Source organism: Elaeis guineensis, chromosome 8 (assembly GCF_000442705.2).
Source record: "Elaeis guineensis isolate ETL-2024a chromosome 8, EG11, whole genome shotgun sequence".
NCBI classification, from domain to species: domain Eukaryota; kingdom Viridiplantae; phylum Streptophyta; class Magnoliopsida; order Arecales; family Arecaceae; genus Elaeis; species Elaeis guineensis.
The window spans coordinates 4,297,231-4,309,376 of NC_026000.2; the positions used below are offsets into that span (position 1 = coordinate 4,297,231).

The 12,146-nt window shown below is 35.7% G+C and overlaps 1 protein-coding gene across 1 annotated transcript; it reads left to right on the top strand.

The window, feature by feature from the left end:
• Positions 1–3,424: 3,424 nt before the first annotated feature.
• Positions 3,425–9,486, top strand: LOC105050706 (Golgi SNAP receptor complex member 1-1). Its single transcript, XM_010930823.2, has 5 exons — positions 3,425–3,582; positions 5,188–5,415; positions 5,675–5,842; positions 9,050–9,163; positions 9,266–9,486. The coding sequence occupies exons 1-5, from the start codon at positions 3,547–3,549 to the stop codon at positions 9,377–9,379; spliced, it is 660 nt and encodes a 219-aa protein (XP_010929125.1). The 5' UTR covers positions 3,425–3,546; the 3' UTR covers positions 9,380–9,486.
• The last annotated feature ends 2,660 nt before the right edge of the window (positions 9,487–12,146 follow it).

The following is a 12,146-nucleotide window of genomic DNA, read 5'->3' on the forward strand; positions in this document are numbered from 1 at the left end:
ATTGTCACAAACATGAGCCATATATATATTGCATCCATAAATTATATTCTAAATTATATCGGACATGAAAATGGTAACTAGCAAGACGTTTAGGAGCCAGCAACAAAATTCATGTCGTAACCATGCGTAAGATAGCAACGTAAGAAATAATGATCCATTATGTAACTACTAACATTCACATCATATTGATTTCTCTGGTTCAAGTCCAAGTGGGTGAGATCAATTGAGGATTATTGCAGTGGTCACACCTTAATCTTAAAACTTGGAGATTTTGGGTTTGAGTCTTGAGTGGTGTATTCTTCTTATTTTGATCTATGTTAGGGATAGGGCTTCCTATCTTACAAAACAAAGCAAAAAAAAAAAAAAAAAGAAAGAGAAAAATGAAAAACAGTGGGGAAGGAAGTCATGTTATTGAATTTGAATAAATTCACCTTTGAATGGAGTTTTGAATGAACTGTACCAAATCCATCCATGAAACAAATTATATGTTTCAAACCTAATCTGACCCTTGTAGGTTTATAATTTTTATTTTATTTTAAATTATTTTGAAATACTATTTGCGAATCCAGTAAGAAAATAGAGAACAAATGCGAAAACTGATTATAATTTATACTCTACATTATTGAATGACTTTAGTTGTAGATTTTTTTTTCTTCTTTCAACCTTCATGTTTATTTTTGTATCACTTAATTTATAAGTTAAAAGGCTCCTAGATCATTTTTTATTTATAATTTCTAGACACTTAGTAGTTTAGATTATAATCTTGGGACAGTTCTTTGATTTGGACGACCAATCATCCCTCTTGAGTTGCTAACTGCCTAACTCTCACATTGAAAATTTAACAAGCTTATTCATGCACCCCAGCGCACCGCGCGAGGTTCTTTATTGATGGACCGTGGGACAAAAACAGCTGTTCCATATAACTTTTATATCTTTTCAGGCAAAAGAGGTTGCAGTCTCAAAAGTGGCATGGTGTGGTCTCAAGTCATCACAACAACCATGAGACGCAATCCATCTGCAGACTGCAGGCCAGTTTCAAACTTCACCCACTTTAATAGAACTCTAGCCTCAAGATTTTTTTTTTTTTTAAGATACATTATGTTTGTCTCCAAGTAAATCCAATTTTTTTAAATAATTTTTAAATTATTTAAATTTAAATTTTAGTTCTCTAATTTTTTAAACTATTTTAATGTTGCTCTCAGAATGGATTCTGATCATTTTCTCTCACCGAAAGACTGACGTGGCAACCTTTGATGTTGATGTGGTATAATCCAATAGTTACGTGACAAAATCTAATGTTTATATGGCATTAAAAGTAAAAAAAAAAAAATTGCTACCCCTTCTCCCTCATGACTCTTCAGCTACGGCCATCCCCTCACCCGGTGCCACCCCCTTCCCTCCCGCGACTGTGACCGCACCACTGCCAATCGTCACTGCCACTCCCCCTTTCCTCCCGAGACCCCCTTTCCCTCCCACGATTGTGCCGCCGCCCTTCTCCTCTATAACCCCCCTGCCACCCCTCCTGGGCCCCGCCCACCATGCCCCCATGTGCCCCCATGATTGAAGATGGAGGCCTGAGGCTGGCGGTGGGGCCTGGAGGCTAGCGGTGGGAACCGTAGGTGCGCATAGAGATGATAGCTTTGGATTTGAAGACGGCGACGACGGCGAAGGGCGCAGCCAGCGATGCAGAGGTGGAGGAGGATAACGGCTGTGATGTCGGTGAAGAGGAAGAAAAGGGCTAGAGTCACCGTCCTGATGACGGCCTAGAGGATGAAGGAGAGGATGCGGGCACCGCCCTTGGACTTTACCAGTGGCTGGTGCAAGTGCATTGCAACAGAGGGAGGAGAACCGATCCTTTGCACTGGGGTGGTGCGGGATGAGGCGGGGCTAGGGGGCACTAGCGCACAACCCACCGACGTCGGAGAGGGGGGCTGGGGCGGGCGGGGGTGTGGCTGGAGTGGTTGGTCGGGAGGAAGGAGAAGAAAAAGAACAAAAAAATAAAAATAATAATAAAATATTATTTCTTACACATCATATTTATAAAAAATAAAAAAAAATATTATTTTTTTATTCTAAATCAGTATCGATGACTGTCGCATAAATATCGATGATTGCCATGTAGGATTTCCAACACGAGAAAGATATCAAAAATGGGTGAAGGATAATATTAAAATGGTTCAAAAAGTTTAAAGATTAAAATTTAAATTTTTATAGTTTAGATATTATTTAAAAAAAATTAATATAGTTTAAAACCTATAATTTTTTTTTTTTCCTCCTGGTACTCATGAGTCACGAGGCTGTTGTTTTTAAGTGGTTAAAATAAACTGTATGAAGACCCATTATGGGAGAAGATTATACTCCCCCTCCTTATTGTTCATAAGTCCCTTAATCACTAGTCAACAAAATGCCAACTTTATGCAGGTATATAAAAAGTTATCTATACGAGGCTAGGTTGGATCATGAATTATCATGTCCTTGTGTTATTATTTTTATACAGTAAAAACTAACGAGAAGCATGAAATATTATCTATAGGCTCCTATATTAGTTTTAGCTTACAATTTTTCAATTCATACTTAAGGTAGATTTTACACCTTTTGAAAGGAGATGATATCTAGACTTTTTATTCCAAAATTAGTATAGAGATATTTAGATTAAAAATTTACATTATTGACCATAATCTAAGCCACTAAAGATATTTAGAAATAAAAAATCATGTATTTTAATAATCTCTAAAGTACACCTACATAGGAGCAAAATTTAAATAATATGAAACTATATTTTGCTATGATCTAAATATTAAAATTTATGAATTTTTAATTTATATATATTGTAACATGTATGAATCATAATCAATAAGATAAATTTTAAATTAAGTACTTCATCATATTCTTTAGCATATTAGTATAATGAAAATAGTTTATTTTTATGCTCATATGTTGCACACTATCAAATTATGTGATTTCTAGTTCACAGGTAATTTTAAATGTATGAATTAGGATTAATAGTGTAAATTTTGAATTTAGATATTTGATCATTGATGTTGGAATTTAGGGGGTACTTGATTGGAAAAAATGGAAGTTTGGAATAAGATTCGAAATAAGCGATTCATATTTCAACTGCTTGATTGGGGGAGTTTTATTTTGATTTTGATTCTGATATAGAATAAAAATGATTCAATCTATCTAAAATTTAATTTTTATTTTTATTTTATAAATTTAAATTTTCATTTCGAGAGTGCTTGCTCACCGGTCACTCCTCCGAAAGAAGTATAGTTTCTTCGCGTAATTTTCGCATAGACTCGGCGAGGTTATGCCGACTTCGATTCAGCCACACCGACCATCCCTAGATCCAGCGAAGGGATTCGGAATAGGAATAGATGGTTGACCCGTCCTCATCTTGGGCTTCCAACTTCTATCAATTAATGGCATGCATCTGTCCAAACCTCGAAGCAACCTCCTCCTCCTCCTTCTCGACCTTTGATTTCTCCCTCTCTCTCTCTCTCTCTCTCTCGTCTCTCTCTGTCGGTCGATCTCGGGCGAGGAGTTATGGAGGCGTTGTCATGGGACGCCCTCCGGAAACAGGTACCCTCCCATTAGAATTTTCAATCTTTCTTGATCTGTTCTTCTTATTTTATATGCCGCCAGTCGGAATTTTCCGAAGAGTTGGTGCTGATGTGATTCAGTAATGTGAGCTTGGATGGTTTGAAGGATTTGTTTTTTTCTCCCTCTTGAAAATTAGGACAAGAAAAGAGATTTTATGTACTCAAATGATTATTATTTGGTGGATATATGGAATTTAGGTCCTGAGCATGCTTCCACGGTCTTTGTTAAATGTATCGCTCGAAGAGGTGATTCTTAGGTTCTTAATAATTTGTTGGGAATGTAGATCCAGTCTGTTCCATATAGGACGAAACTGTCTGACTTAGCTTCTAAAGTTTTAAACTTTGGGTTGTATGGGGAAAAAATTCTTCTTTTTTCATAAAAATCTGGAAAATCAAACAAAAACTAACTTTTTTCTTATAATCTTGAAGTGTATATTGTGGATCTGATATTCTTTATACATCATCGTGCAAGATTGTTCTAGAAAGAAAATGAGCTTTCAGAGATATTTGATATAAATGTTTACTTCTGGTTTGCTTAAAATGGGTCCTACGTGGATTCCAGATTGGCAGTCTTCCTCTCCGATTGAAAACTCTTTCGTTAGGCTTGATTTCTACCTGGATCAGGCCTTTTGTTCTTATGTAATGCTGAAGCAAGTCTCACAGATTGTAATGGGTTGAAACATTGATTTCAGCTGATCTTAGAGCCCTAAATTTGAACAGGAAACAGGCTTCATCAAGAGCCATGTGGATTTTGCCTGAAACGGCTGAATTTAAGCAACAGATGATCATATCAAACTAATATGACAAAGATCCACAATGTGACATTTAGGCAGATACTTTAAAGTTTAAACCATGCTTTTTTGAATGATAATTAAATTAGTATTGGGAGGTCTTAGTTGACAGAAGATTCTGATAAGTACTGAGGGGTCTTAGTTGACAGAAGATTCTGATTTACACTCTATGAACATAACTATGTTATGTGAATACTGAGTGCTTTATATATGACTATTTCCTTCTTTTTTCCAAGATTTTCTCTTGTTTTGGATTCATGCAGCTGGCTTCTTCTTGCAAGTCCTTGGTAATCCTATTGAGCGCACATTCGGACTCTTTTCATTACTTTTGGCCTTCTGGCATTTTTAAACTTGTCATATATGTAGTTCTTTTCCACCTTCTATCCATAAACTTGCTAGATTTTACTGCATTTTTATTTTGATGAACTGTTTTGTAACTCATGTTTTTTGACTTGCAGTGAGGGTGCGTTGTGCCCTACAATTTACATTTCCCTATTCATACAAAGCAGTATGTAAAAGCCATTATAATCAGACAAATTCATACTTTATAACAAAGAATAAAAACTGAAACTCCTCAAGTAAGGATAAAGCTATGAAATATGTGCATATATTCCTCCAGTATGAAATTAGAATGATGAAACATACATTGTGTTGCGTGATCACAATGTGCTGTATTGCTTCCTTGGCAACTAGTGAATACTGTGCTGGTGGTTGTCTGCAGTCCATTGATCAAGTGTCACATGATACAACATATCCAACTATTAGTGAACTGTTTCTTTTTCTTTTTCATGCAGGCAAGGAAACTTGAAGCTCAGCTGGATGAGCAGATGAATTCATATCGTAGATTGGTTTCCACAAAACCTGATGGTTCAGAGAAGGATCTTGAATCTGGAATAGAGCGATTTCTGAAACAACTTCAGCTAGTTAATTCACAGATGCAAACTTGGGTATCTTCAGGAGGCTCAGAAATCCTTTCACATACATTAACTCGGCATAGAGAAATTCTTCAAGATCTTACTCAGGTAGAAAAGCTTTTAACCAAATGAAGGACTGATAAAATTTAAGCCAAATCTGATTATTAATTCTAAATTAAACTATACCTAGAACAGGCACCTAGTACCTACCAAGGATCACCTTGGATATTTAGCATTTTTGTGCTGCTTTTATAGTTATGCTGATCATCAAAAAAAGGACTAGGATCAGAAGTCAGAACTATATCAAATCTTGGCATATATAGAATCTGAGAAATGCTATCCCTGGTTCTTAATTGTTTTGACACAGGAGTTTTATCGGCTCCGCTCTAGCCTTAGAGCTAAGCAGGAACATGCATCACTCCTTCTGGACTTCAGGGATTTTGAGAGGGCAGGATTGGACATGGAAGAGGGTGCTGGTTCTGTCGATCAGGCTCTTCTTAAAGAACAAGCAGCTTTAAGTAGAAGTTCAGGACAGGTTTCTCTCTCTCTCTCTCCCCACCCCCTCTCCCCCCTCCCGCTCTCTTCCATTCTCTTCCCCAACTTGTCCTGCAGCCTGTGCTGGCTTTCATGTTAAGATGCAACTAGCAGAATGACTGGGTTTGGTGCAACTTGAATGCATCATTAGCTACAACACACGTATCTTTACTAGCTTGGCATTTTTAAATGTGACATTCTAATGTTGACTGATGATATGTCATCAATGGTCGATCAACATTTTCAATTCTAATACTCAAATACTATTTCATACAGTTTATGAACATCCTTAAACAATGCTATATACAAGGCTATCATTCTCATAAAACTATGCATTTCTAGTCACATATCAACAAGCAGCATGTTACATTTGTATATCTACTTACTAACCTTATTCAATTTTTTATAATATTAGTTTGTTGTATATATATGTCGCATCTGCATTCATATTTCAAATAATAGAGATTCTCAAAATGCATTCCTGTGTTGAATGTATATTCCAGTTGTTTCCAGAGTATTATAAATTCATAGACATGGGAACTAAACAACCAGTTTAGTTGATACCTAAATTTTGCTTGTAGGTATAGTTACTAGAGAGAACTCCCTCTCCAGGGTTGATTCTTTACTGATTTATAAAAGTTATATCATGGCCAATATTTACAAAATCACACCAAAGTTGCCGTTGTTTAAGCACTAATGGAACTTATTGACACCTAATTTTAGGGCATAAATCCATTGACTAATCAATTGTGCATGTGAGTTTTTGGTCTCTTAGGTAAATTATTTTTAATTAAATCAATGCGTATCGACTATTTCTAGTGTTATGTTGGAGTTCCATGCTACTGCTTTATAATTGATAAACCAAAAGAGGCGTAGATTTAATTCCTGTAACCTTGACCTCCATCAAACTGCCCAAGGTCAGAAGTTAACCAAGCCTAAGATCTGGAAGCAAAATTGAAAACATTATCAGTAAACCAACTAATAGCTCATTACCAGGATACGAGATTATATAAATACATTATCAATGAGTCTATGCCACTGGTGCTCACCTTCCTGCAAGCATGTTGCCACTCTCTCTCTCTCTTTCTCTCTCTCTCTCTCTCTCTCTCTCTCTCTCTTCAAGAAGATATCAGAGTTAACTTTCTCAACAACATAATATGGCTTGCCATATTTTACTAGCAAGTTCTTTAAGGCCCTTCAACTGTAACTCTACAGACATGAATATGATGGAAATCCTTCAATTTTTGTAGAAAAGTGCTGATCTTGGCCTTTTTCAAATACTAGAACCTGACCACAAAGGACCATAACCATGGTTGAGTGAAAGACTCTTGCCTATGTACCATAATATTCTCCTCTAGTTACCTCCATGCAGTGAACTACAAGTATCTTCCTTAATAAGCATCTTTGAACCTATAACCTTGAAAAAAAAATAGTTGCAAATGAAAGTAAGAAAGCATCTATTTCCTAATAAACATGACACTACTTTCTTCTCAATAAACCACATTATATTAAGCATCAAAAGGCAAGTGTCTTTGCAGTAAAGTGTTAAAAACTCTAAAGTGATGAGGGCACTTAGATTTTGGAAAGAACGAGAAACATCAAAAATGAAGGAACAGGCTCAATAGCAAGGCTACAGTCCACCAGGATGTAGCTAAGTATAAAACAAAGATCAAATGTGCTAATGCTCTAGGTTATCTTCAGTAAAATCTGTGATCAGATACTGTAGCAAACACCTTAGATGGCTTTAACAAATCTCACAAATTAATCTAGGCTTGGGAGGACAAGGGGAGCAACAAAAAAGTGCAAGGCATTATATTACTATAAACTCCTTGATAAGCCCCAGAAACTGCAATAGCTGAGATACAGTTATCAGAGAAGCAATTCTTTGAGGTATTTGGGGTGAAAAGAAATATGATTGCTTGTTTTTGTTCAACTATCTCTCTCTTTCAAAAATTGTGAATTACTTTGTTCTATGGCATCTAGTGAAAGATGTGCTTAACTGATGTACCCCTCACATTCATCATTCTCTACTCCCACACAGGATTAAGTGGATTTCCCAATAAATGGATGACTGCTCAATTAAGTGATCAACTATCTTAAGATGGTTTTGAACAAGGTTTATATGATAACTCATTGACCCTTGACAAGCTTGCACCTGCCATATCATTTTGACTCTTGAAAGATGAAGTAAATCTTACATGGAAGATTATTTAGATTTCTGTTGATTTGGGAGATGTTAGTTGAGACATGGTGTCTGCCTTCTAACCCTTGGTCCTCTTTGTTTCTTGAAGATTAACAAGGAGGAAACAAAGGATCTCTTTTTGCTTTGACCACTACAGTTCCTGTTACCTCTTGGTTCCTTGTCGAAGGGAATGTCTGGAAACAATTTTTTGAGCTATTGGTCTCAGAGTTGTGATACTTTGTGAATATTATCAACGAACATGTCTAATAACACTTACATTTGATATCCTCTATTTGTCAAAACAATAACTGTGGGAACGATCTTTCATATGAAGTAATTGAATCTGAAACACACGAACCAATTGGTTCAGTACCGAATCTTTTTGACAAATTACAGGTGACCATACAGGCAATTCATGATGAAATTACCAGTTACCTTCCTTTTTGTTGATGCAAAAACTACAAAACTTGGCAACATGCACAGTTTTGTCTTTTCTGTTTATCAGATGTATGTTGTTCGGCCAATACTGACCTGCCACTGCAAAAACCCTTTTGTATACATAGGCATGCTAACTAATTCCTGTCAGCAAAACTGCATGGACACTAACATGCAAAGCCTCCGAATCTCCTACAATAGTTAGGTGTCTGCAAGCCACAGTCATTTAAAATTGCCTCATGTTTTTCTATTATTCTTCACTTGGTATTGTCTATTTATGGGATGACTATTATTATTTATCATACTTCTGGTGACCTGAATGACTAGCTTTCCATTCAGTTCCCGTGGATAATGAAGGATTTTTTGGGGCAGGTTCTTTTTTTCAGGGTGAATGTTGGTTTGTTCTGCTCTTACTATATATGTCAACTTGAATAGAATCTTTTTATTTGTGATTGTTTTTATTTAAATGGATTGGCCAACTTTTAACTTCATGTAATTGAGATCCATGACTTGAAAAAGAGATTTAGAAGCTATGCAATCATCAAATATTTTCCACCCAAAACTCTCATTGTAGAATGTATGTGACTCCAGATGGATGGTGTAATATCCCAAGCCCAAGCTACTTTGGGAGCACTTGTTCTTCAACGCTCAACATTTGGTGGCATTAGCGGCAAGATAAGCAATGTCAGCGGCCGACTTCCCACGGTACGTAATTAGTGTATTTCATCTGATCCAAATTAAGTTATATGGTTGATGGCAATCCACTTGAATGGATCATTTATCTAATACTCCGAATTAATTGTGCAGGTAAATCATATCCTTTCAGCAATTAGAAGGAAAAAATCAATGGATACCATCATTCTTTCCCTTGTTGCTTCTGTTTGTACGTTTCTTATCTTGATTTACTGGTTGTCAAAGTAAGATGCAGTTTGAGAAGTTGCCATTTGAACGATTTTCCTCTGTAATCACACACATCTAGCTGTAATGCTTATTATATTAAGATTTTTCATTGTTGTGTTCGTCACTAATCAGTTTTGGTTTTTGAAAACTCAAATGCAGTCAGATATAATCTTTTTGTCTTGCTTTTTCTCCATGGATAATTTCTTGAATAATGTTTAACGTATGCTTATTGGCATACATTGCACATCATGGACAATTTCTTTGATGCTTGTCTACCGGTTTCTGGTTTCGTTTGCGCCAAGTAATTAGCAACTGGAGGCTTTGCGGATATAAATTAGCCACTTCCCTTTTAATCAAGCTAAAATTCAGTGCTGATATGTAGTGCACTTCTTGACTTCATGCTGTACTTTATTGTATGATAGCAACCATCTTGTTATAGCAAGGACCTGCACTGTACTTGCCAATGTGAGTTTCTGTGATGTTAGCCAGAAGAATGTGAACTCTTCTGCGAGCTGGAGCATATCCAATGCAATGTTGTTGAGCAAAAATTGTAGTTAAAAAAGAGAGCATTGTAAGCATAACAAAGTTCCACGCGGAACCAAGTTTGCAGGCAGCCCATCAAGCAAGGTTTCCCACACGAGAAGTTTGTTTTATTGTCACGCCCCCAACCCGAGATTGTAAATCGAGGGTCATGGCAACCGCCGCATACTCATAGAAAACTCTTCTCATAAGCATGCAAGACATCTTATCATGCTATCCTAAAACAACAGCGGAATAATTATTCAATAATTTAAATCCAAAATATAATGACCTAAATTTTTTTCTTTAATATCTCAATAAATTCAACAACAATTCAAAGGCTTTGCATCAAATTCAATAAGCCTTTCAACCTAAAATAAAAGCATGAAGATATTGTTTCTGATCACTCTTCCATTCATATCTTGTATCATCTTAATTTCTCAACATCTGTAAAAACAGTAAAATAAGAGGTAATGAGCTAGACAGCCCAGTAAACAATGTTCACTTTTCAACAGATTTCATCAGGCATATAAGTAAATAATCATTTATAGAAAATAAGCATATAGAGTTCATCAATTCGAAATCAATTTCAATTATGCAACATAATTCATGCCAAATTCATTTCTTTTTCGAAAATTCAAGTTTCTTTCCAAATTTCAATTTCTTTTGTTCTTCAATTTTTTTTCGTCAACCATGAGCTATTACCACATTTTCCCTGTGGCAGGATCATAATACCGCGTATCTACTTGCGGTAGGCTGCGAATCATCTGGCAGCCATGTCCTTTGGAACCCCTGGTCTCGCTGGCGGTTTGTCGCTGGTTTCTCTGGCGACATGTCGCTGGTCTCGCTGGCGACATAAACCCTCAGGACAATCAATTGCCAACGTACATGCCCCCATTGGCGGGATCCTTTACATAGTCAGGTTGTCAATTCTTATTGTTTCTTATATCATAATTCTTCATAAATCATGTTTCATATTCTAATTTTGATAATAAAACATATAATCATGTAGTATCGAAATCAATCAATGTAATGCATCATGAAATCAATATGTTCAATCATGCTTCATCATAACATTTTAAATAAGATATTTTCATAATAAAATATCATTCATCCAATTCATGCATCGTTTCACAAATCATATCAGAAAAATACATTATAATTTGTCGATAAATCTAGAAAAAGTGAAACATTACTTACCTCGAACGCACTCCAATAAATCTACATAATTCTATAAATTTTCTTCCAAAAAAATTCTGTTCGTAGATCATATCGCAATATTTCATGATCAAACATCCACAATCCTATATAGAATCAATTTCAATAATTAGAAAGAATACGAATACTATATTTCAACGGTTTAGATTGGGTCCGATCATCTAATTTTATCTAATCAAAATCTAATTAGGACCTAAATGATCCAAAGTTTGACTATCAGATCAAATCGGATTCGAAGTGATAGGACCGAGGTTTCTTCATCGATTTCATAAAATCAAGTAGAGAGAGACAATCAGAGGAGAGAGAATTCATGAGGTATAATTCGAATTGATCAGGTGACACAATCCAACATTAAGATTGATCCAATATCTTGATTGGTGAAATCAACATGATCAAATCAAGTCATGACTAGATCGGGATCATGGATGATCAAATCTAAAGATTCATGGTCTGATCAAGGTGGGTGCCAGTACGCTGTCAGACAATCATGGATCGGGGTTCTTCATTAGAATCAGATCATGATTATTAAAAGAAATTTTTTCATTCACTAACCTTTTTAGAGAGAGAATCAATCAAGAGAGAGAATATTTTAGAGAGAGAAAATTCTAGAGAGAGAAAATTTTAGAGAGAGAAAACTCATCTTGAATTCTTCAGACAATATGATTCAACAAATTCTGATCGATCAGATCAAATCATGCTAAAATTATCATGTGGATAATTCAATAAGATCATGAGAAATAAAATCTAAAAATACCTGATCTGATCAAAGTGGATGTCGGTGTACCGTCCGACGATCACGGATCAAAAATCCATCACGAGGATCATTTAAATTCATCATCATTCTTCTCAAAATTCTAGAAATCTTAGGAGAGAGAAATAATCTAGAGAGAGGATTTTAGAGAGAGAAAGTAGAGAGAGAAAGTCCAATTTTAGAGAGAGAAAATACTAGTTCAGGCTGAAAAGAGAGGGAAGAGAGAGAAACTCTCTTTCTCATATTTTATTATTTATAAATTAATTTATTTTATTTTTTTCTTTCTTCTTTTCTTTCTTT

Coding starts and splice junctions, on each gene's coding strand:
- LOC105050706 (XM_010930823.2), top strand. CDS start 3,547: ATGGAGGCGTTGTCATGGGACGCCCTCCGGAAACAG. Junction 3,583..5,187: donor GGGACGCCCTCCGGAAACAG/GTACCCTCCCAT, acceptor TTTTTCATGCAG/GCAAGGAAACTTGAAGCTCA. Junction 5,843..9,049: donor TAAGTAGAAGTTCAGGACAG/GTTTCTCTCTCT, acceptor ATGTGACTCCAG/ATGGATGGTGTAATATCCCA.